The 26,896-nt window shown below is 40.7% G+C and overlaps 1 protein-coding gene across 2 annotated transcripts; it reads right to left on the reverse strand.

Annotated features, from left to right (window-relative positions):
- Window positions 1–3,492: 3,492 nt before the first annotated feature.
- LOC139468628 (very long chain fatty acid elongase 1-like) lies at window positions 3,493–26,882 on the reverse strand. Of its 2 annotated transcripts, none has more exons than XM_071250747.1 (3): window positions 26,839–26,882; window positions 7,881–8,026; window positions 3,493–6,813 (listed from the first exon to the last, which is right to left on the reverse strand). In XM_071250747.1, exons 2-3 carry the CDS (start codon window positions 8,016–8,018, stop codon window positions 6,235–6,237), a joined length of 717 nt encoding a protein of 238 aa, XP_071106848.1. In that variant the 5' UTR covers window positions 8,019–8,026; window positions 26,839–26,882; the 3' UTR covers window positions 3,493–6,234. The 2 variants fall into 2 exon arrangements, with proteins under 2 accessions (XP_071106848.1, XP_071106849.1); XM_071250748.1 differs by lacking the exon at window positions 26,839–26,882 and adding an exon at window positions 26,481–26,562.
- Window positions 26,883–26,896: the final 14 nt, after the last annotated feature.

The raw sequence follows: 26,896 nt of genomic DNA on the forward strand, positions 1-26,896 counted from the left end.
GCCATAACGAAAAATGAACAGAAGAAATCTTAGCTACTTACCCAAGTTGGTCCGAACGTCAGTCTTCACTCGTCTCAGGCAGGCTGTTCCTTTTTGAGAGGCATCCGGGTCACGGCTCCAAAGAAGAACCCAAACATGCTCTATATGTAGCACGACAGACAAACGGTCTATGGTTTCAGCAGCTTTGATAAGTACTTCTTTATACGCTGGTACTACTACCGGTTAACAAGGGCGTGGCAGAGACTGTGAGAGAGGCTATGGGCTATTTCAGACTCGACCAAGTGTGACTAGAGCTCGTCCCAGTATGCTGGCCTTCTGAGCGATGAGTCGACTGTTAGCTGTTGGCTCGTGTTCTTATGCCGTTTCTTCTGGACTGCTCTGTCGGTCTGGTCCTGTTCAGTGTTCAGCGCCCTTCTCTGCCGACTTCACTGACGGTGCTGTTTATATAGGGGTCCCTTAGCTGACTAGTTTCGACCCTGTCCCAGCCTTTAACAAAGGTTCTCCATCAACAGGTCGGTAATTGGGCTATTAATGATCTCAGAATGTCACGACAAGCATCCACCTTAATAAACTGGCAACACTCCCAGTCAGTAATTGGGCTATTAGTGATACCCAACTTATTAGGGGTGGGTGGGGGGTGGTCAAAACAAGTTCGTAGTTCAATAAGCTGGAAACCCTTGGTCAGCAACTTTATGCGTGAGTGAGTGGGTGAGTGAGTTGGGTTTAACGCCGATTTTAACAGTATTCCAGTTATATCGCGGCGTGTCAGCTTAATGTGGGAGGAAAGCCCGAAGTGATGCAGGTCTCAGACGTTTACCACTTCGGTGAAACCAACGAGCACAGGTATGGTGCTGACAAACCTAGAAACATAATCGGGGCGAACCGGGATTCGAACCCACAATCATAGGTTTCTGGCATGCCCAAGGGACGCAACTCTGCACAGCGAATCGCGTCGCCTTAGACGACTGGGCACCCATGGAGAGTGTCTCATTTCGTATTCCCATTGGTCAGTAACTGTTGCTGCTTCAAGGACATGACCTGACCTGTGTTTAGACTAAGCAACATACTGCTTCAAGGACATGGCCCGATCTGTGTGTAGACTAGGCAATATGCTGCTTCAAGGACATGACTCGATCTGTGTGTAGACTAGGCAACATACTGCTTCAAGGACATGACCCGATCTGTGTGTAGACTAGGCAACATACTGCTTCAAGGACATGACCCAATCTGTGTGTTGACTAGGCAACATGCTGCTTCAAGGACATGCCCCGATCTGCGTGTACACTCAGCAACATGCTGCTTCAAGGACATGACCCGATCTGTATGTAGACTAGGCAACATGCTACTTCAAGGTGATGACCCCATCTGTGTGTAGACTAGGCAACATGCTGCTTCAAGGACATGACCCGATCTGTGTGTAAACTAGGCAACTTGCTACTTCAAGGACATGACCAGATCTGTGTGTAGACTAGGCAACATGCTGCTTCAAGGAGATGACCCGATCTGTGTGTAAACTAGGCAACTTGCTACTTCAAGGACATGACCAGATCTGTGTGTAGACTAGGCAACATGCTGCTTCAAGGACATGACCCGATCTGTGTGTAGACTAGGCAACATGCTGCTTCAAGGACATGACCCGATCTGTGTGCAGACTCAGCAACGTGCTGCTTCAAGAACATGACCCAATCTGTGTGTAGACTAAGCAACATACTGCTTCAAGGACATGACCCGATCTGTGTGTAGACTAGGCAACATGCTGCTTCAAGTACATGACCCGATCTGTGTGCAGACTCAGCAACGTGCTGCTTCAAGAACATGACCCAATCTGTGTGTAGACTAAGCAACATACTGCTTCAAGGACATGACCCGATCTGTGTGTAGACTCAGCAACATGCTGCTTCAAGGACATGACCCGATCTGTGTGTAGACTAGGCAACATGCTACTTCAAGGACATGACCCGATCTGTGTGTAGAGTCAGCAACATGCTGCTTCAAGGACATGGCCCGACCTGTGTGTACACTCGGCAACATGCTGCTTCAAGGAGATGACCCATCTGTATGTAGACTCAGTAACATGCTGCTTCAAGGACAAGACCCGATCTGTGTGTAAACTAGACAACATGCTGCTTCAAGGACATGCCCCGATCTGCGTGTACACTCAGCAACATGCTGCTTCAAGGACATGACCCGATCTGTATGTAGACTAGGCAACATGCTACTTCAAGGACATGCCCCGATCTGCGTGTACACTCAGCAACATGCTGCTTCAAGGACATGACCCGATCTGTATGTAGACTAGGCAACATGCTACTTCAAGGTGATGACCAGATCTGTGTGTAGACTAGGCAACATGCTGCTTCAAGGAGATGACCCGATCTGTGTGTAAACTAGGCAACTTGCTACTTCAAGGACATGACCAGATCTGTGTGTAGACTAGGCAACATGCTGCTTCAAGGACATGACCCGATCTGTGTGTAGACTAGGCAACATGCTGCTTCAAGGACATGACCCGATCTGTGTGCAGACTCAGCAACGTGCTGCTTCAAGAACATGACCCAATCTGTGTGTAGACTAAGCAACATACTGCTTCAAGGACATGACCCGATCTGTGTGTAGACTAGGCAACATGCTGCTTCAAGTACATGACCCGATCTGTGTGCAGACTCAGCAACGTGCTGCTTCAAGAACATGACCCAATCTGTGTGTAGACTAAGCAACATACTGCTTCAAGGACATGACCCGATCTGTGTGTAGACTCAGCAACATGCTGCTTCAAGGACATGACCCGATCTGTGTGTAGACTAGGCAACATGCTACTTCAAGGACATGACCCGATCTGTGTGTAGAGTCAGCAACATGCTGCTTCAAGGACATGGCCCAACCTGTGTGTACACTCGGCAACATGCTGCTTCAAGGAGATGACCCGATCTGTATGTAGACACAGTAACATGCTGCTTCAAGGACAAGACCCGATCTGTGTGTAAACTAGACAACATGCTGCTTCAAGGACATGACCCAACTTGTGTGTACACTCAGCAACATACTGCTTCAAGGACATGGCCCGATCTGTGTGTAGACTCAGACACATCCTGCTTCCAGGACATGACCCGATCTATGTGTACACTCAGCAACATACTGCTTCAAGGACATGACCCGATCTGTGTGTAGACTAGGCAACATGCTGCTTCAAGTACATGACCCGATCTGTGTGTACACTCAGCAACATGCTACTTCAAGGACACGACCTGATCTGTGTGTAGACTAGGTAACATGCTGCTTCAAGGACATGACCTGTCCTGTGTGTACACTCAGGAACATGCTGCTTCAAGGACATGACCCGATCTGTGTGTAGACTCAGCCACATACTGCTTCAAGGACATGACCCGACCTGTGTTGTCAAGGGACAAAAAACAGATAGCAACAATCACTGTAATTTAACATTTTATTTCAAAATAATATTAATGAAAAGATAAGAATACATTTGGGCCACAGAGTAAAATCACACAAAGTTACACAGAAGACCCTTGGATGATTCTAATAACTTCATCATGACAATGATGAGTAAATACCAATGACTAAGCGAATATGATACTGAGTATTTCATGGTACTACACAAGATCCAAATATAAAGCACTACTTCATAAAATATCTTACTCCTTGTTTGATATGAGGGTGGCTGAAAAGTTCTCAGCCTAACTTTGATAGGTTGCAATGATGGAGTTCTTTGCTAAATATCTTTCTACTTAATACCCTCCACGGTCCACACATTACCAGAATATCACAGTGAGGGACACCAAACATTAGCTTCACATGCCCAAGTGGAGAAACACGCCTGAGTGCCATTGTACAAAACAACCTTAGGGCTACGACTGACTGTCGTAAGTCTATGTTAAGGTATGGGAACTACGATCACCTTAGCGCTAAGATCACTTTGTACAATGGCACCCATGACCTTTGGCAAGACAAGATAAAGCTTTAAACACAACAGTAAAATAAGTTAATACAAAAACTCCAACTACAAAAATTGAAGTGGCCTAATGAACGCAGCTGTAATCCACAAGAGTGGAAGTTAACTGTATGCTGATAACTTTTGTTAAACTGTAGATGTAAATATAAATACAAGAAGTATCATTCATTGCTAAATCGTAACAAGTTTAAACAACAACTGTCACATAGAAAAAATATGGATGTAGATTCTCTAAACTTCTACAATCTCCTCAAAATCAGGTCATCAACTCCAGTAGCTCTCTGAATGAACAATGTAAAAGATCTGGGCCCAGTAAAAGTAATCTTAGCACTCCCATACTCTAACGTAGGCTCAAGATAGTTGTAGCGCTAAGATCGTTCTGAGCCCTGATTTTCATGAGATTGCTGACACATATTAACAATATTTGATAACTTTAGTAAATGATCATAACTTTCTCATTCTACCCATTTACTGCTGGGTGATCAGAGTCATATTTCGATCAAAGTCACTTGTCTAGGGAGGTTACACCAGATGTAATCTGTGCTGCTTCAGTGTTAAGCAGGACCGAAGCCAAGAACCTCATCACCCATCCACGAATTGATTAACTATAGTAATATGAAAGAATCAGGTGATACTTAACTTTATTAAGTAGTACATGCATCTTAAAGAATTTTAATGATTGGTAAAAATGTCATTCAGCAGAGGGATGTGTCCAATGGAATGTTGAATGTTTTACATATAAAAATATTAATATACCTGATAGCTGCTCTCCCTGCATAACATTTTGAATAACTTCAAGGATGGAAGTGGAGAAGGTTTGCTTGCATGGGTAAGGCAATACTGATGTGACACTGTCAATCTTGAAATGAATGCGTCTCCAAATGAATGTGACTGCTGGCCCCTAGCGACTCAATATGAATTCGATTGAAGAAGGCTGATGCTAATGCTCAATCTGCAGACAAACTAGCTCAGGTGACCCAACTTGAAGGCAGGGGACAAGACAAAGGCTGTAGATCTGAGGATAAGTGTGATGAAGCCTATTCATGTGTGATGAAGCCTGTCCATGTGTGCTGCGTCATGTCAGACTTTGACTCAGTTGCAAGGAACAAAGATGCAGTGTTGCATGGGTGGCGTCTGTCTGGAGTTGCTGGAGTAATCAGTGATGGCTAGTTTGACCCAGCAGTAACAATTCACGAGATGTCCATTATGTAATTTCTAGTGTTTGAATGACATTGTTATATAAGTTACAAGTGCTGCTAAATAAACAGTCATGTGGAATATATATAGCTGTTTTTATGTCCAAGTTGGTATTTCTGCTATCCAAAATGTGAAGTGAGGTTGTCTTCTTGTTAATAGTCATTTGGAGATGTAAATGTAAGCAAAGACCACTCGCATTTTTGCATTTAAATCATGCTCACATTAATTTCAAGATTTACAGTATATATGCACTCATACCTACACAGGACTATTTTCAATAACGAACACAAACCCACATTTCTTTCATACTGTTTCAAATTTATTACCAATGTTTGGGACAGTTGTGCACTGGAATGGGATGAATGGGGTGTCCCTTCCGTGAGATCTGAGAGGGGCAGACATCAGCCAGATACTCATGTCCTCATGTGCACAGTGTAAAGAAATGATCCATAAGTTTGATCTTATGTGATAAAAACAAATTCACAGTTTGATTGAATGAACAAAAACTATAGATAAAACGTTGTCCATAACAGCAGATCTACATAATGAGTATTGTTATGAAATGTTTGATAAATAGGATCTAAATCTGTCTACAGGTTGAGATATTGATCAGTGCAAGATGATAAAGGTAGAGAATCTTGCATCTAACGTTTATCGCATATCAGTGGGTGCTGATATACTTCATATGTCTGGTCCTATCATCAAACATAAGCAGGATCCAAGTCTTTTGTTGTCCGAACTATAACTAGCTGATTCATGCTACAATCTACCTATTCTATATTAAGGGAACACTCTAATCAACAAAACGGAGAGACTTACTTTTGTACCATAACACACACACACATCTACACAATGATCCACATTTGTTATCAACAATGTCAGACTTCTAGAAAGGCTACATTGGATATCATTCATCTACAAAATTATTGATACAATTTAATCTTGAAACTTTTCGAGCCTGAATAGTGATAACATATGCCTTTTAAATACTTTAAAACACTACTTCCCCTCCGCACAGTTTAACATGGGGAACATGTACTTTACTTTTATCCCTGTGTTAACAACACACATCAATTAGACTTTAGCTTGTCTTCAGGTTGTTTCTTCTGTCGTACATATGCATGATAATAGAAGTTAGAAAACAGATATGTCATAGTTATTCCATATATAAGGCCATAAAAGCAGAAATTATGGTACATATATCCATAACTTGCTAGTACAAAATCAAGCAGGAACTGTAGAATCTGCATCTGTGTCAGCTGTTTCCGCCATCGAGGAGGGTTGTTTGGCATGACAGCAGTGAGACCATAGTAGAAGTACAGCACCACATGCACCAGAGAGTTGAGGACCAGGAATATTGCAATGTTCGGGTAGGGAAAATATTTGTAGCCGACGTTACTGAGTAGCAGCATGCTGGCATGGTGGTAGATGTGGAGGAAGGAGATCTGGCGTTGTCGATGTCGGAGCACCATGAACACTGTGTCCAGAAGTTCAATGATCTTGGTCATCCAGTAGACCCAGTAGACAAAGCGCAGCTCTTCTGTCATGGTCTTGGAGTAGATGTAGTCACTGTTGTAGAGCCCGTTGATGAAGCCGTAGAGGGTGTACATGCTGGCCACGCAGCACGTGAAGTTGTGAAGGATCATCAGCTGACAGAGGCAAAATCATAAAACTTCACAACTTTTTGACAATGACAGAGATACATATAACAAATAAATAGAAATACTTTTACTCAACATTGTAACACGTTACAATCCTGATCCCCATTCCACAAAGCAATGTTTGCGCTAAGACTCACGACAGTTGTAGTCTTAAGATCCCCTGGGACAGGACCCCGGTTGTATAAGTATACATTACATGTCAGGTTGTATAAGTATATATTACATGTCTGGTTGTATGAGGACATATTACAGTCTGGTTGTATAAGTATATATAACATGTCTGGTTGTATGAGTACCGGTATATATTACTAGTCTGGCTGTAAGTTGAAATATTACTAGTCTGGTTGTATGAGTATATATTACATGTCTGGTTGTATGAGGACATATTACAGTCTGGTTACATAAGTATGTATTACGTGTCTGGTTGTTTGAGGACATATTACAGTCTGGTTGAATAAGTATATATAACATGTCTGGTTGTATGAGGACATATTACAGTCTGGTTGCAGGCAACATCTCAAGACTGGTTTCCTCTGAGGAAACTAGTTTCAATATTTAATTTGTGGCAATAACTTTACTGGTAATGAGTGTAGAGATATATTTTACAAAATCATAGAGTCAATCGCTGAAATGAAAATGTACTATTAGAAACATGTTTTTTTAAAAACATATACCCCTTTTTTCAGGTTGAGAAAACAGCAAAAAAATTGTTTTGGGAATGAAATTTAAAAAGGGTTACTTTCTTTCCCAACATTACTGAAATTAGTTAACAGACTCTGATGTAAGAAAAAAGATTTTATTCCACATTTGGTGAATCCATGAACCATTAGTAATTAAAAAACAAATATACTTAAATATATTTTAAAGGTGAGAAAAGATTCATGTAAAATAGAAGTCTCCATGTCCACCCATTGATGTGAAGGAGAAGAGAGGCATGCTATCATTTGCTGGTGGTGGCAGACAGACATTTAGAATTTCCAGCCAGAACAATAGTTACTCATGGCAGGAGCAACACTTTCATGTTAATCACAGATGTATATTCTTAATTTACTTACTGGTTTGAGATTCAGCGGTTTTGTCCATTTCTGCCAGAACTTTGAGAGGAATATCATCAGGAGGTAGGCGCAGAACAGAGGAAAAGAGGGCAAGCTAATAACATGCTGAAGCCCCATCAGAAACATGGCCCGGTTCATCGTGCCTGCTGCAATAGACACCACACTGTTCACTCAGATGTTCTACTGATGGAAACACTGGCTTTTATACAATAAAGCTTTGCACTTTAATAATGATAATAATGATCATAATTTTTATTGAGGCAAGCTGCTTGCCACCCTTCAATTACACCATGCCTGTTACCACCCAATTAGAAATATCAATTGAATGATTGTGCAGATGGTGTAGGACATTTTATAATATTGTTGGAACTCTTTCACAGCCACAATTAACGAGTTGCTTTAAATTTCTTTTTTCTATTGAGGGAGGCATATATATTTCAGTAAAATCTAAATATTTTTGACATTTGTATACTTATCCTGCATTACTCCTTAATGCATTCACTGCTTACCTTACGACAACTAGAAGGACAGCGCAACAGTGATGGTCCTGGCTGAAGAAATAAAGTTGTTGTTCTGAAGTCCCCTTTACTGACCCTCGCCATTGTCCTGTGACTCTTAGAAAAAAATACTTTTGAGGTTTCTGAAGCCAAAGTGGGGAGGCAAGTCTGCAATGGGTGGGTCTTAAACGTAGTAATGCAGGATAAGTATACAAATGTAAAAAATATTTAGATTTAACTAAATGTTTTACTTATCCCGCATTACTCCTTTATGCACCTGTATCGAACGGTTTGGAGGTGGGTAAACCTTCAGAATACAGAAACCTCAATAATTCACATCCTGAAATACGACACCAGTTGGTCGATAAACCGCAAAGCGGAATAGTTCAGAAACACGCCATTAGGGTGGGGTTATTCAAATATCAAAACGATTGAACATAGGAATTAAAGAGAAATTCCCTCTACACACTTAGTAATAAAGAAAATAATAGCTAATCAGCTTATTCTTTACTTAATACGTCATAGAGCTGTGGTTGACAAACAAGATTGCCTAATATTCTTCCTCTGGCGGAAACTGAGTGACTGCACATGGAAGTAGGCTGGCTCTGTATAGGGTGAGTTCATTATTTGCGTCGAGGTGTTGGGAACCTGCTGGGTTACAACCAGAGGGCCAAAACTTTGCACGCCTTCAACGTCCTTGAGAGCCACAACAACGAAAAATGTGTCGAATCTCCAGAAATATCCTTTCGTGATTGTTCTAATAGAACGATTGCAGTGTAGAGCCATGGTAAAGGCTAACACCCTGAGATCGTGAGGATAATTCTCTCTTGGCGGATTCCGTTTGGCGATCTCGTAACCTGAAGGATGACTGCGCGTAACCATAAGAATATGGTGTTTGTGACTAACTTCGGTCGTGGACGTAGTAGACATTGGTATAAATAACCACTACCTCGAACCACGCCTAGTCTTGGAGCGGCGAATTAAAACTTTGCACTTAAACGTCTTTTAAAGACGAACCATGCGAGCAGACGCAACCTGTGTGACGTTGGGTGAGGCAATTTGCTGTAAGGGTGGAGGAGTAGGTTTGACCACTGTGGGAGGGGTAGTGGATCATCTTCTGCTTGATTTTTCTGAGCTCGACGAACCACCCTCTCGCCGGCAACCAAACGGCGCGACCAAAGTGAGAACAAGATACCTTCCCAAGGGATACGGAACGTCCCCACCGCCCAAGTCTGCGGATCCGGTAACAGGGAGACATACGTCATGAGTTGGTGGTCTAGGCAAGTAGCAAACAAGTCAATGTTTGGTCGCCTGAACTTCTGAAGCAGTAATGGAATGCTTGTGGGAAGTTTCCACTTGGTGGGGGCCACCCTGTCTGGATGCGATAAAGCATCAGCCAGAATGTTTCGACATCGGGGATGTCCCTGATTGCGCAGGCACCACACCACAGTGTTGTTGTCAGTGGATATTGCGAGTTTGGCTGACTGTAGTTGATTCTGCCATTTTTATATGGCCAGAATTAAAGCTTCCAACTCCAAGTTGTTTAAGTGCCACATTCTCTGAGCGTTAGACCATAGCCCGGAGGTTGTATGGTCTTGCAAGTGAGCACCCTACCACTGAAGGGAGGCATCCACGAACAGGTGTATATTCGGGGATAACCCGAATAAAGAGAATCCTCCTAAGACATTCAACTCCACCAATTGAGGTAAGGCCTTAGTTTAGAGTAGAGTGATGGCCTTGAGTGGATCCTGACGCCTGATGTAAGGGTTCAGGAAATGATGAATTGGCCGGTTGTAAGCGGCCTATGCTAGTTAAGTCCTGTGCCGAGGTGAGTAACCCTAGCAACACTTGCCATTGGCGAAGCGTGCGTGGTTGGTGTATAGCAGATGACAAGAGGCTTAGAATCCTGTGCAATCTGTCCCTCGGTACTGATAGGAGATCCTGGTCTGTCTGGAACAGGCCTCCTATGAACTGAAGTCGCTTCGTTGATTATCCATCCGAGTTCATATAGTAGCCGTCTGCCTTGTGAATTGCCGGTGACGTACTAACGTTGTGTTGATGACACAGTAGACCGTCCTATCTACGACTTGATCTAAGTGTTTCTCAGGTGTAGACAGTTATTGGCTTCATTACTCCTGTAAATAGCCATAGGCTAACTGAAATGACAAATGGGTACACTTACCATTGGCTTTGAACCCCATTGAACTGGAACCTGAGGAGTCTGTGGTCAGAGGGATGGATAATCAAGATTGATCAAGGCTCAAAGGCACTGGTGTCGATTCTGAGCGGTCTCAACGTGGTGAGGCGGTAATAATGTGGACGCTTCAGATAATGTTCATTGAACAAGGAGAGATTGTGGATCATTCTCATCTTGTCTGGGTCCTTCATGGGTACCAGGCAGATGTGAGCATAAAACCCTGGTGTTAAGACTGGGTTGTGAGCCAACTCTACAGCTCTTCTTACCAACAGTATGTCTATGTTGGATTTTCCAAGTAGAACTGTGGTTAACGGTGGGGTTACCTCTATGTGTAGACGGAAACCGTGATGTAGTACGATGAGTACATAATCGTCCTTGAGACTTGAACCTGCCACGCCCTTTCCCACGAAGGAAATACTGGTCTTCCTTGAGAGACGCGCATTAAGGCTTATAATTGCCTGACCTGGGATAGACTAAAGAGACGTGCTCTAGAGTCTTGAGCGATGTGTCATTCCAAGCATTTTGGGAACTTGACGTGCATGTCTACAATCTGTTCATTGAACAGGGGAGTAGATGACCAAGGTTGATGTAGCCGCTTTGCCTTTAAATCAGAGTCCCTCTTGGAAAAACTCTCAAGTCTGCGTGTGACGGTAATCTCTGCCAGGGCGGCCTCAAGATGAATTAAATTTTCCTGTGGTCAATCAGACGCTGTAGGAAAATCACCATAGTATGGAAGTGATCTAATCAGATAGGGTTATCCTCTGATAGATCCTGATCCACTGCAAGCATTGACGATGTTGGTGGCTTAAATGACGGAGCAAATGTAAGTTTGGAGAAGTCTTCCTCCAATGACCTCGTGGTGTCCCTCTTATTTACCCCGTTACCAGGGGAGGGTGTAACTGACATGAAATGGTCTGCTACCCAATTGGGTACTTGCGTTAAGCCGGCGATCTGCTCCGGTGCGTAGTGCCTTCTTTATCAGAAGGCTTTGATGACCTGCCTGGATAAGGAGCCATGTGCCGATGTTCCAGTATGTGGTGGCGTACTAGCCTGTCCAGGGATGTATGCTGTACCAGAAAGCACATTAGGCATTTGGAATACGTTAGGTGCAGGTGTAGGTGCTTACACTTGTGCCAAAGTTGTTGGATCATCGCTAAGCTGTGTGCCGGTTGTGTAAACAAGTACACTGTAAGTCCTTGGGCTGATGTCAATGTGGAGGCCTTGATTAGTAGACAGACGCTGCGCTCAGCTCTGGTCTATGAGACAAGGCACATTGTGATGACTGGATCATTGTAGAAGCGCTTGGACCATTGTCCAATTTGCGTTCGGGAACGGTGTTGAAGCCTGAGCATACATCTGCTGTGCTGGATATGTTGGAACAGTGCTAAGCTGATCATGCGTCGCCTGCGTAACATTGTACGCTGAAGTCATTGAAGAGGCGCTTGGGTAGTAGTCAGGCGCAGGTAAGTGAGACACAAAGCTCATTGGTATTGACTGGATCATGGTTTGCGTCTGCGCTACCCCCATCAAAGCATCTTGAGACGCTGCTGCTGGTGCTGGTTCCAGTGTCGCAGATTTAGCAGATCTGGTTGTCTCAGGCGGCTGAAAATTAGGAGCAGTTACGATACTCACAAAATCCTCCGGTATTGTTGATTTTGGTTGAGGGTGCACTTCTGCAGTCACAGTTACGAGAGTCATATTACCCGCCAATGATAACAGCCGGGTGGTAATGACTGAACCATGTCCTTCGCTATTCAGCGATTGTGACATTCCTCTCATCTCACGATGGGATTGCTGCAAAACATGATTGTGAGTAACCTGCCTCTATATTGTAAAACTCGTTGGAGAGAGATTTACACAAAAAATATGTTTAGAATTTGGCAACCAACGTGGATAAAGATCTTTGGCCGATTTTTTCCACAACAATATGTACAACGCGCAAGCATAAGTTACGCAATTAAACCATTGTTGATGAAATGGTACTGGAAGAATGGCGTAGAATTGAACAATAATCTATCGGCAAAAATATGAGTTGAAAGTGTATACAATATTTTTATATATACGCAACTCAATGTAAACCAACGCTATTTACATTTAGATTTTGCCGAGCACATATGTGTGTCTACGATCTGTTCATTGAACAGGGTAGTAGATGACCAAGGTTGGCAAAAATATGAGTTGAAAGTGTATACAATATTTTTATATATACGCAACTCAATGTAAACCAAAGCTATTTACATTTAGATTTTGCCGAGCACATCTGCGTGCAAGCTAACCAACGTGGATCAAAATGGCGGTGAACAACAAATATGTGGCGGGAAAAAAGACAGAGTCTTTTTACACCTAATTAATTAATGTCACAGGCGAGGACAGCGGCGAGGGTCAGTAAAGGGGACTTCAGAACAACAACTTTATTTCTTCACCCAGGACCATCGCTGTTGCGCTGTCCTTCTAGTTGTCGTAAGGTAATCAGTGAATGCATTAATGAGTAATGCAGGACAAGTAAAAAATAATGGGTTTTATAATGTCTAATAAAAAATGTATATACATGATGTGATATGTACATACGGGGAGGGAATGGAAAACATTTTAACACATGGTCATGTGTGACGTGCAACAGAGGCTGAGTATATAGAGGCCGGCACAGGTTGTTGGGACCAATTCTAAGCCAGTGTCCCAACAGGGGCTTGGACCCATTTCACAAGGTAATCTTTGCATTAAGACTGCCATAGTCCCTGTTAAAGCATGAGAGTTGCGGACGGCATAGCCAGTATGCCAAATAAGGGCCTGCCCCTAGCCCCATAGATCAAGTTTCACATTTGTATGGGTCCTTATGGCCTGCAGATAATTCATGTGTCAATTTATTTGTCACAAATAAGCTACAGTTTTTCTAAATGAGGACCTGATGAGTTTAGTCAGGGCCTGCAACTTCTAAAGTCTGTGGGTCCTGTCAGAAGCCTGATAGCTTATTATATTTCAAACACTGGTCATAGCTTTAGATCGCTTTTTGAAACTGGCCCTGGTTCTTGAGATTAACATTCTGTTTAGAACTTTGGTGTATGGTCATCCTGTTACAGTGTTATCAATTGGCGCTAGTCCTGTAGTCCTTGCCAAACTGCCCAATAGTTAAGGTATCATAAGGACTAAATTTCCCATTTTTAAGGGTTTTGCTATATGTTATCATTATAAAGGACTAGTGGACTAAAAATGTTAGGTTCTCCGCAGTGATGAAGATGTCAGTCGGGAATGCAAAGACTCCATGTTGTTATTAATAAATGTTACCAACAGAATTACTCTGTACACAAAAGAATTACAGTAAGACTTTGTCCCTAAGCTTGCCCAGCCAAGCACACATCACGTGATACATATCTGTTCACCTTGAAGCATGTTACGTTCCAGAGCAGTGTCATGGAAACAAGCCTTCCACGTAAATTATCAACACATTTTGGACAGGGATTTATGGAGGGTAGAAATTGTTATTATTGCACAGGTTTCATTCAGATGTGTATTCAATTAAAAAACAATATTAATTTTATGTCATCAACATAGTAGAGTCCCTATGACATGATTACACACCACAAGGCATTGCCGGTTTATAGTGATGATAAGTTATTTTTTTAAGAATCACACTTTCATTACCATTTGTATTTTGAAAAGCTAACCCAAAATGTCTCATTTTCAGTTCTTCATAATATTCAACACTTTTCACCTTGTGGTCTCTTTGAGAACATTCTTAAAGAAATATTATGTATATATATAAATATATGTATGTAAAATAATTAGATTTATATGCCATATAGTTTATGATACAAAAATCTGATTCATGTGCTAGTCCATTTCAGTTTGTACCCCTTCTACAGTCTCAAGGTATACCTACAGAGTACCAGATACCTATTCGCCATGTTTGTTAGAGGCGACTATTTTCATATCAGGACAACGGAGCTCTAAATGAGCACAAAAGATTAGTCTGCTTACAATTGTAACATTTAATATGATAAAACCTCAACATTGCATAATAAAGCAATTGATAAACATCCCAAACTGGACATCAACACATAGATATTACTTGAAAATAGAAGTTCCAGATTGGTGACCAGGGTCACATTTCAACAAACACATAGTATTTTTTTATTAACTTTGGAAACTAACAGTGGCATTTACTGACTATAGAAGTTGTTTCCATTAGTGTGGGAGGCAACACCCCTGTTATCTTAGTGATGCGGCTAAAAATAGCAGCTAAAAAAACTTAGAAACAGTGGCAGAAAAAAACCCTGTTTCTAAGGAATGAGCTTGTACGGAGGAAGGTATCCAATATTCTGTATTCTAGCCATTTTACAGACAAGTTTATCAACAGAAAGCCAGACAAAAGAAAAAAAAACAGGCAACAGTCTAACAGAAGATGGTGAAGCTGCCATGCCATCGCTGAGCTACGATCTTTGATCCTATGATAGAAGGACTGGTTTCTTCCATTCATTTTGAATTAATCAAATGCATGTCTTTGATTATGCATATTGTAAACATTGATTGAAAACATTGTCACACACAAATTACAGTCCAAAACTGTTTTATTGGCAAGGGCATTGCATTGCAGTGTCAATTTCAATAATAATGAGGTGGGTGCAAGGTTTCTAATACAAAAGGAATCTGATACTGATAACATGAAAGGTACTTATTACATTCAGCACACTGCAATTTCATTGGTTGTGAGCAGTGTGCATACTGGACATTACGAGGCTAGCAGCATCCAAACATGACACACCTCCGTTACACTCCTGGTATAGAGTGCAGGGAACAAGTATTGCTGGAGTTTGTTTGCGAGGATTCAAAGTACGGTAGCATATGGCAATTCATGACATGGGAACCCTGATGAAGGGCAACAAGTAGCCATGAGTGAGTGATTGAGTGAGTTGTGTTTAACGCTTCTTTTCACAGTATTCCAGTAATATCACGGCATGTCAGCTGAATGTGGGAGGAAAGCCCGAAGTGATTCAGGTCCCAGATGTTCACTTCGGTGAAACCCAGGAGCATGCATATAGTGCTGACATACCTAGAAACATAATGAGAGTGAACCGGGATGCGAACCCACAATCATAGGTCACTTTGGTGCCCAAGGGACGCAACTCTGCACAGCGAATTGCCGTGCCTCAGACAACTAGGCCATCCGTTCCCCCAAGTAGCCATGACATCTTGTGTAAATATATACAGCCTTAGAAATTCAGTTGTTCAATGCTAATCCAGAAAAATAAAGTAAACTATATTTCACTAGTCCTGTGAAAGTTTGTAGCTTGTCCTGCTTGAATGCGACAAAACTGTTTACTATGTTTACATTTTCTATCCGTTTTATTCAGTCAGTTTTTTCAAGCTGTAGCAAAACTGGTTCAGAATTATAGCCCTCAATTGCTTACCACGACTGGATATTTACTTGTCCCCAGCACAATTTAGTAGTCTCAGGCTAGCGAGCTTGCATGAATTCCGAAGACTGTAGCAAACAAGTAGTTATCCATCATATGCCTTTTCATAACGTTAAGGGTGGTCGGGTAGCCTAGTGGACCCGGGTTCGATTCCCGACATGGGTACAATGTGTGAAGCCCATTGCTGGTGTCCCCCGCCGTGATATTGCTGGAATATTGCTAAAAGGGGCGTAAAACCATATTCACTCACTCACTCATAATGTGAAACAGACTGACTGCTCGTCACTTATGGGGTTGTCGGGTAGCCTAGTGGTTAAAGCGTTCGCTCGTCATGCCGAAGGCCCGGTCGGGATTCTCAGAATGACCCCTTTATGTTTCCACAGGTAATGGGTCCCTTGACCTCTTGGTTAGGTCAGCAATATCAAGTTCTGCTTCACTGATGATGACAATCCCTGGCCTTGCATCACAGTTGTCTCATATGGCCTTAAGGGACAGTGAGGATGGGACTCAATAAATGATGACCCCCAACAATGTTTTGAGCATGTCCAGATTCTGGTGGCTGTTGGTTTCAAATGGATTTCAATACTAAAACTGAATGTTACTTCTAATTGAATATCACAAGAGTAAACTATCCTAGTATGCTAGTTTCCTGGCAAGGTGCAGAAATATCTGTCTTACAACGACCAATGTTGTGAATACTTCATGTGTTTGTATACACAATGTTCCTCCATCACAGGTGAATCTACATGGACGCTTTAGGCAACATTTTTTTTATTTCTTGGTTTATGGATTCTAAACTCATTTTAAAAGTGAGGAAAGCAAATTTAAAAAACAAACAAAAAAACTCTCAGATACTTTTTACTAGACTTTTGTCCTAAAAAGTTAGGTAGGGCAAAAAACATTTATTAAGGAATAACAAAAGTAAAACCAGAGACCATATAATAGAGGGACGGCCCTCACCATCAGTTTATCATAAACCATCAGCGCTATGTCTGGCATGTAACTGATACACCCCGACCCCCTGCTGTCAACCTCCCTGTACCGCTGCAGATGCGCAATAGATGCGCAGACATTCACGACTGACCATTCTGGTAACCACGTAAACAATATTACATAATATCCGGGGTAAGAGTTAATTCCCTTAGCCGAGATTTCTCCGACTACGACCAGCGAAAATCGAATAAATGGACGTCTCTTAGCGGATTACAAAGATTTTTTATGATATCTCTCATTAGCACATGTCAGTTGGCTGCAAATTGTTTGCTGAACATGTGTGTCTTCCGGGACATTTATTTCAATTTACATTCGCCACAGCCATGGATGACAACATTCACTGGGACGATTTCGTCTTGGACCTAGATATGCCACTTGAAGAATTCCCATTCTTTGATCAGGGGTTGGTTTCGGATGACTATTGGTCTAAATAGAATGACAGTGATGTTACCACTACCAAGCCATTGGTAAATACCTCCCAAAAGGTTTCACTCAAAGAAAAAGATAGGAAATGAAAATATGACGTCTGTCCACAAGCGTAAGTTTTCGAGGGCATTACGATATCAAAAGTATTTTATAATGTATTCTATTTGTTTTAACAATCAGTTAATAATCCCTCATTTTATGCTGCAATTGTTAACTATTATATATAAACAAATATACCAAATCTACTACGAACGCCACAGAAAACTACGATCCGGTAAATTGCACAGGAACTCAGGAAGTGTAAATAAAACTCATCCAGAAGCAAGGAAGACACTTGTAACATATCACCATATTCCCGATGTTCACAAAATATATCTCCAGATTAACTTCATATCTTATAATAAGTCCAGACTAGATTTACTTGCAAAAATGCATGATCACCGCCTGGTGTAAATACTTTACTATTAGCCAGAAACAAATGACGCCATATTAATGTTTTTATTTCATGTAAATTCGCTACTATTTTGTAATGCTAATAGTTCCAATGAATTAAAAATACACATTAAACTACGAGCGTTGTTCAATGAATTTTCGATGCGTCCGACAATGTGCTTCGAAGGAAGCAAACCTTATTGGGTTTTTTTCAAAGGGAGGCTACTGTTAAATTCCAAAGCAAAGAGGACGATTGTAATTTTACAATCGTTATTTAATATTACCCGATTAGTTTAATATTTCAGCATACAAATAATTAGGTATTTCAGGTAACAATATAGCTTCAACGAGTATAGTACCAGATATATACTAGTATATCGTAAACTGTTGTAACGTTTGTAGTTTTCAAAATTGTTTCATCATAGTTTTCTATTTATATCTGATCAATGAAAAACAAACTTTAAACTCTAACCTTGAACGAGGCATGCAACTATTACTATTAAAACAAAACAAAACATCACAAACTCTGACATATGTAAATGTATTTTTCATAGAAAAGGACAATAGACCATCTTTTTATTTTACTGAATGACACCTTCCACCTTGTTGTCTCGAACTTCTCTCCCGACGACTGCCGATATAATCCTTCTTCATAATCAATATTTACACGGCATAAAATAAATAATTGATTAAATGTAGTCATGATTAATACAGACAAAATCTGCAGAAGATAAAAAATATGTAGTATTGTAGTATGTAGTATATGAGCGATATGTGATAGAAGCCTAACTGAAACAAAGTTAAACTTACGAAGAAATGGCGAAATCAATGGTAAAAAAAATATGCGTCTTACAAAAACAATTCTAATATCATACACTATAAGTCACATTGTAGAATGTTTCAAACGATATATGTGGTTGATAATCACAGACAAAATTCATGTTATGTCGTCTGCTATATGGTAATTTACTTAAAATATGTGACGTAAAATATGGCCTTGCGCCAAAAATCATACAAAATAAATTACGGATCGTACCTTAATAACTTTGGTACCAAGCCAAAGGGGAAATCGTGATGAATGTAAACCTTTTTAATTCAGGACCGATAATAGGAACACATTCGTCTGAAAGCATGCGAAAATTAAGAGTTGGGGTGTAATTATTTCGGGAAAATTCAGATTTAGTCCCATTTCTGGAGTCAAATTCTGAAATTTCGCATCCGCCCTAAATTTGTTAATGGCTACAAGCCAATTTTTAACATATCTCCTTCTTATACACCTAGGTAACCAAGGACTTTCATTGCGAATTAGAGGTCATTATTGAAAATCAAAATCTGCCCTTTTGCCGATTTTACATGTGCGCCATTTTGTTCTCTCGGACAAAGACAAAGCGTGATCACAGCCATCAAATACAGTGACAACGACATGCTTTAGGGCACCAACAAATCTCAGTTGTAATGTTAACAATGTTAAGAAATACATGAGTGTAAATATGTATTGTGAAATATATCTTTTGCATGGGAAAAAAAGGCGACAACGATGACTGCAGTAAACACGTTTCTGGTCGCTTCCGGACAGGCTGCGCAGTACAAGCCGTAGCACTGATGGTTTCGCGCATAGGCTAGAGGGCCGTCCCTCTATTATATGGTCTCTGGTAAAACAACTAAATTTTTCAAACATTTTATCATATCCCAGGCACACAGCTTGTGGACAAATGGCAATATAACAATATTCATGTCATGGTATTCATGTAGACTCTGCCATTTTTGCAGCATGGGCGACGATCAAACTGGTCACCACTGCTCTTTGCGTGACAAGCTTTGATGGTATTAGAGAAGGTTCCCAGCGAGAAATATCAGAGTGACTTCCCTTTGCTTTACACTTGAAGAAGAAATGAAAATATTTTTTGTCTGAACTTTTTATGTATTTTTTAAAGTAAAGATTGGCAGTAATAAAAAAGGAGTAATTGTTATTTTTATTTTTCTTCAACATTTGGACTTTGAAATAGTGGCACATCCATAAACCAAGAAATAAAAAAAAAATGTCGCCTTACGGCGAAGTCACTATTTTTAACCAACGAATCAAGCAACGCTCTGGTTACAGCAAGACAGAAACCAGTGAGAGCTCTGACCAGTAGTCACTCAGGTTACATTGGCAATGTTTCTGGCTCAACGTCTGCCATAGCCTTGCGGTCCTGTACTCAACACACTGATTCAGTATCAGACAATGCTTACACTAGGCTTCAGACTAGACTAATGCTTAGTCTCTGAAAATATATAACACCCAACTTCATTAAAATTGAAAAGAAGCCCCAGTGAGATGGGAATTTCAGAACCCGTGGAAATTCTAGAGTTGCTTCATTTATAACTATAGCATTACAGTGAGTGAGTTGGGTTTAACGCTGCTTTTAACAGTATTCCAGTTATATTGAGGTGTGTCAGCTTAATGTGGGAGGAAAGCCCGAAGTGATGCAGGTCTCAGATGTTTACCACTTCGGTGAAACCCACGAGCACTGGTATGGTGATGACAAACCTAGAAACATAATCGGGGCGAACCGGGATTCGAACACACATTCATAGATTTCTGGCGTGCCCAAGGGACGCAACTCTGCACAGCGAATCGCGGCACCTTAGAAAACTGGGCCACCCATGCCCCCCCCCCCCCCTATAGTATTACAGGAAGGACTGGGCAGAAGGGACAATAATATGTTTCAGGGAGTGTATGGGAGCAGGGTTCTTTGACATTGGTGAGTGATACAAACCTGTGTTTGTTTGTTTGTTTATGTCGGCTCACTTATATTCCAGCTATATGACAGCGGTCTGTAAATAATCGAGTCTAGGACAGACAATCCAGTGATTGACATCATGAGCATCGATCTACGCAATTGGGATACGATGACATGCATCAACAAGTCAGCAAGCCTGACCACCTGAACCTATTGGTCACCCCTTACGACAAGCATAGGTTGCTGAAGACCTATTCTAACCCCCGATCTTCACATGATACAAACCCATGAAATACTGACGATGAACTGAGCAATATACCTGTGGAATCAAGGTTGTTTTCAGCAAGAAGTGAAGTACACGAAGCAAACTGAAGTAACGGCCAGCTGGCTGCAGAAATTCCATATGGCAACTGTCATCAGATTTTAGGGATCATAATCCTTACTCTCTTCAAGCAGTGTCTTCAGTTAGTTTTTATTCAGGCCATATAGCAGTCTGTGCCAAAAGCTTTTGCGACTACTATCTGAACTTGGCTCTAGCATTTCTTCAGTAGAATGTATTATTATTATGTGGACCATTATTCTAACAACGCGTGTGGGTTCGGCGTTGATTAATGAACAATTTGCATACTCATATATGCAAGGGGTCGACATATGGTTCTCAGTAGGAAGTGACAACTTGGAGACGATGACTTGCGGTATATACAGTTTTACTTTATACATGTAGATATATACATACAAAAGACACTTTGTGCCATGTCAGCACATAGTGGTTGTGGTTGTTGTCTTGGTGCCCCAGAGCACCCAGCCTAACCCTAGCTAGGCTAAGGGTAAGACCTCTCTTTTTCCTTTTCTCCTGGACCAAGGCTTATATAGCCAAGGTCACCTGACATTTAGTAGTAATAAATATAAATGTAAACAGTAAATCATCAGTGACATACTTGCACATCCTGTTCAGGATGGCAGACGGTCGATATTCACAAAAATGGGGATTAACAAATAGGATTAGCATCTTATAAATAACAGCAATTAAATGTTTCGAGGCATATAGATGTCATGGCTCCAGGGTAATGAGCCTTTGCAATCAAATGTTCTTCAGACAATGGGTGTCGTAAATCAGTCACCATGACAATTCCCTGAGCTTACTAGACCGAACAGAGTTTTAGTCTAGTTTTGTTACTAGTCAGATTGAGGTTCTACATAGTGCCCATCAATATCAAGCTAATTCTGATGATGGTACAATCAGTAAGATTTATGCTAGATACCATACTGGACTGTGCCACTTGTATTGTTGCTCAATCATAGGGTCAGGACATATTGTATTGTATACCATTGGAACAAGCATGACAGTCTACTCTGTCTCGGTACACTGAAGAAAAACAAATAAAGAAAATACCATGTCTTACATTACCTGAGCATCAAACTGTCAGTGATTTCACACCAATGTGAAGTAACAACTCTAAACTTCATATAATCATTTTTTGCTGACTAATATGTGTCACGGGTAGCAGCTGACCCAGATAGTCAACAGTGAGGTGAGGTGAAATGGGGTTTAATGTCTCATCCAAGAATGTTGCACTTACATAGCGACGTGCATGCATGTGTGTGAGTGTGTGTGTGTGTGTGTGTGTGTGGCTGCTTGCACTAGTCCGGACAACAGCCGATTTGATAGTGCTAGCTAGATACCATGCTGCAGTTAAACATGAATACTGACTCCAAGCTTACCAGTCCTTGTTTTACCCCGTAAATGCCGAGTGCCAGGCAGGGTACCAACAAGCACCATCTTTTAACGTCTTTTGGTATGATGCAGCCGGAGATCGAAGCCCAGACCTTCCGCTCTCCGAGCAGACGATCTACTACTAGACCATGTAGGCAGTCAGAAAGTCAACACTAATCATTACCTCACAATGCAGAATGAGACATGGAACTAAAAGAATTCTTCACCTAATTTGATAAAACTGACATTTTATTGAAAAAATTCAACACAATGTTGTATTTCATAACTTTATTTAAGTCAAATCAATATTTGCTCAGGTCCATATATACTGAACCAAATTAAAAACTTCACAATCCTAAAATTTTAACATTTTGACCAGTTATCATTGTGGGCCCTTATTGTGTATTTAAACAGTAATGGCCACATATTGTCTTCAGATGATCAAAATCATGTGCACAGCACTATAGTGGCAAAAGTGGTTTTTCACGTGCAACTGGTCACATGGCCATAATACTGCACGTGTTTTCAGCCATACTTGTTAGCAGTCATTAACAAAAAAAGAAAAACACAAGAAAACAAAAGTCTTTACGGCCATTTGTCATGCCACGCCTTTCAAATGTGCAACGTGAACGTGCCATCGGCATGTTGCAGACGGGAACGTCCGTAGCTGAAGTCGCAAGGATGATTGGTTGTAGTCGACGGACTGTTTATGATTTACAGACGCGTCTACAGCAAACGGGTACCACCGCTGATCGCCCTCGGCCAAGTCGACCACGCGTGACGTCTCATGCAGAGGATCGTCAGATTGTCTTACGTCACCTACGTAACCGATTTATGGCGGCTATATCATCCAGAAATGAACTGTTCATGGGGTAGACTGAGTGCACAAACTGTTCGAAACCGTCTGAGAACTGCTCACCTTCAAGCCAACAACCATACTGCGGGCCGATTCTGACTCAATTACACAGACGTCAACATCAATTGTGGGCACAGGGACACTTACGATGGACTCAGAGGAATTAGAATCAAGTCATCTTCAGTGATGAATCTCGATTTAACCTTGATTTGCTGATGGTAGGGCGACGGTATGAAGGCCCGGTCATGAAAGTTACGCCCAGTGTTGTGTACAGGAAGTTGACAGATTTGGAGGCGGAAGTGTCATGGTGTGGGGTGCTTTCTGTGGCAATGCACGTTCCACGCTTCTTGTCATCCGTGGCAACCTCAATGCTGCTGCTTACCGCGACCAGGTACTGGCACCAGAACTTCTGCCTTTTATGGCAGCACATGGACCCGGTTTGATCTTCCAACACGACAATGCCAGACCCCACACAGCAATTTTGACAAGGAATTTCCTTCAGAATGCTGGAGTCAACGTCATGGACTGGCCGTCAAGGTCTCTCGACCTCAATCTGATCGAACACGTCTGGGATGCTCTTGGCAGAAGTCTGCACACTCTCCAGAACCAACCACAGAATTTGCAAGATCTTGGCACCATTTTGCAGCAACAATGGCATCGTCTTCCCAATCATGTGTTCACAAGCATCACAAGGTCCATACGGAGGCGTTGTGTGGCAGTTGTCAACGCACATGGTGGCCATACACGCTACTCAACTTGTGTGCCATAAGATTCTCGTGCTTGGGACTTATGATTTAAACTGTTGATGTTATTACCGAATACCGTAGGTGCTTGGAACAAATTATGGTTACCACCGTTAATTGAAATCCTTCTTTGGACATTAATGATTAAAAATTACCTTCTCTGATATATTTGTCCGTTATATATCATATATGGGATTACTTTTAAAAATGTGAAATTTTTAATTTGACTCAGTATATATAAATCATGAAAATGATGTACAAACATTTCTATTGAATTGTTTGATAGGAATTACTTAGATGTTGACAGATGAGAAAGTAGACACAATTTATGGATAACAACTTCTTTAATTACTGTAAGGCAAGGTTTTGGTGTAGATCTTTATACCGTTGTCAAGCAAGACTGACATATTTAAGACATACCATTATTTCTTATGCTCTTATTAGCTATAAGTTCTAATATTACAGAAAATAGAGTTTTTAAACAAAGATTTAAAAACAAAAGAAAACCTGGAAAATAAAAAAATAAAACTGTTTTTGACATTTAAAGATTTAGGGGCCCATGATTCAAGTACTACATAGCAGAAAACCTGGATTTGGATACTGTGTAAGCAGATTAATATTTCTGAATTAAACATACTGATATAGTGTTCTTTTATCAAATGTAAACACTGAAATAGGGTAGATATGCCCACTTGCCTGAGACTAGTGAAAATCTAAAGGGACTAGTTGCTTTCTTCCCAAATCTAGTCATTTTAAAAAACCTACAAGTACAAGATGAGCTTTGTACAAGTTGGAATGACCACTGGTGTCAACCCCTAGCAATATATGAATAATTCATATAGTTACATGTATAGTCGCTACATTCAGAGACCATGTCTCTGCCACATTGCAAAAAGGGTATTGGTACAAAATGCAAATCCTTGGAACATTGTATTACATGAACTGGCTAGAAGCATGACGGTGCAATATACAAGAATTGATACATTTGATCAGATTGAGCATGGATCAATATTCTTTCAGCTCTAAACAAAAATGCAATGTCACGATAGACCTGCTTATGTTGACCGAGACCATAGTAACCAACCTTCTTTATCGCTAAATCAAGACAGTTGGACGTCATGCTTGAGTTGGTAACAAGGTTATAACATCTGTTTGCCTTTGATCAAAACAGCCATAGGAAGAATGTGATTGACTTCTTTACTCCTGTAAGATTCTGGAGCAAGAGTGACTTGCAAAATCCAAATAACAGCCATGTGCACATCTGTGCATGTTCTGTGTATACATCCAATTTTTTACTACATCACAGTGAGGACTCATTCAAACATAGTTACTTTATCTATTCATTCATTCTTACCTGTGAAATAAATGTCTGTTGAATATAGTGTAATTTTGTGTGTGCTTTCATGTCACTCAAAACAGACTAGCTGAATTGGTCATAACAGCCAGGTGTCTGGTCAAGTCCGACCGCTGTTACTCAAAACGGACCATTTAAATTTCACATTGAAAACCAAAAGAAGTTGCTTAGATTTATACTCATTATACATTCACACATACATCAATACATTGACATAATTTGTGGTACATTAGCAATCATACTTGTTATTTTACACTTATAATATATCATGTATACTAAGTTATAGTTCTACTATACTTAATACTCATATTTATTGTAAATTTTCATTGTTTCTGTCAGTGTCCCAAACTTCTACAATCACTGTTTTCATGGCACATGTGCTCTACTTCTTACCTGTGAACTACAAACATCCATGTACTCTACTGGTTAGCAATCTATCAACAAATCAAACCAATAAGTGTCAGAGCAACTGAATGCGTGGATACCAATTAAGCAAACAAGCATATCCATATGAGCAAGTTTATATCCATTCAGTATGACTTAAACAATGAATGTGATAAGTTACCATAGTCAATGTTATCAGAGGTCACATGAATGCAAACTTCTACAAGCTGTTGTCAAAAGAGTTGTTTTTTCATTGAAAGACAGAATCAGTTCTGAAAATTACACTACAGAGTTTCCATATATATGACATTCCTTTACAAATATGAATTCTATGAGTATGAAAATATGAAATCTAACTCATTTACAATAATGGTAATTAGAATTGTGTCTGAAAAACTGTTGTCCAATATGTTTACTTCACGAAATATTAATGTGGCACAGGACCATGTAGATAACAACAACAACAACAACAACAACAACAACAACAACAACAACAGCAAACAAACTTGCAGACGAGGTCGAAGGTTTGTTATGTATTATTAGTTACATGGTCCTGTGAGAACAGTTACAAAACAAACCATAAAAACAAATTGGACATAATTGATGTGCCAAACATCAGTCAGTTCTACCCACTACATTTCAAATATTGTTACTCATTAAACCAATGTCAGGAATTTTTAGGAATCAAAAGCATACTATTTGTAAATATGTGCACTCACTAAAAATATTGCTTTTGGTTTATCTCTGAGTTAGGGGTGATAGCTAAATAATTGAACTGTCAATTTGTGTTGTGAGGAATATCAAACATTGCAATATATGACAGGAAATTAGAAACGATAACCGGTATACACATTGGCGTAGTATACAAACCTAGAGCACAATCATTGACATGTTAATCATGGATTACTGTGCACTTGTCCTAAATTATACGGGTGTTGGGTAGATCAGTCACACCTCTAGTCTACTTCTTTTCGAGTCTACTTAAATCTACCCGTTTATGACCTACCCCATTGTAGCCGAGAGCGGCGTTCTACAGTCAGAACATGACCCTACACACCCCATCGCGGCTCTCGGCTACCCCATTATAACTCATACCCGGTATCTATCAGTGAGTGCAGTACCAAATCAACAGAACTGCACTTACATTCAAGACATAAACTGTTTATTGCAAAGTAGCCCCTCGTCTATTTGCTAACCATGAAGTAACAAAACATAAATTGTAACATACCGTTTGAAACCCGTACCGGCACACCTGAGTATTTGACAGCAGACGCTTTTTTGTTTCC

Source organism: Haliotis cracherodii, unplaced genomic scaffold, assembly GCF_022045235.1.
Source record: "Haliotis cracherodii isolate W230 unplaced genomic scaffold, xgHalCrac1.p SCAF_2, whole genome shotgun sequence".
NCBI lineage: Eukaryota > Metazoa > Mollusca > Gastropoda > Lepetellida > Haliotidae > Haliotis > Haliotis cracherodii.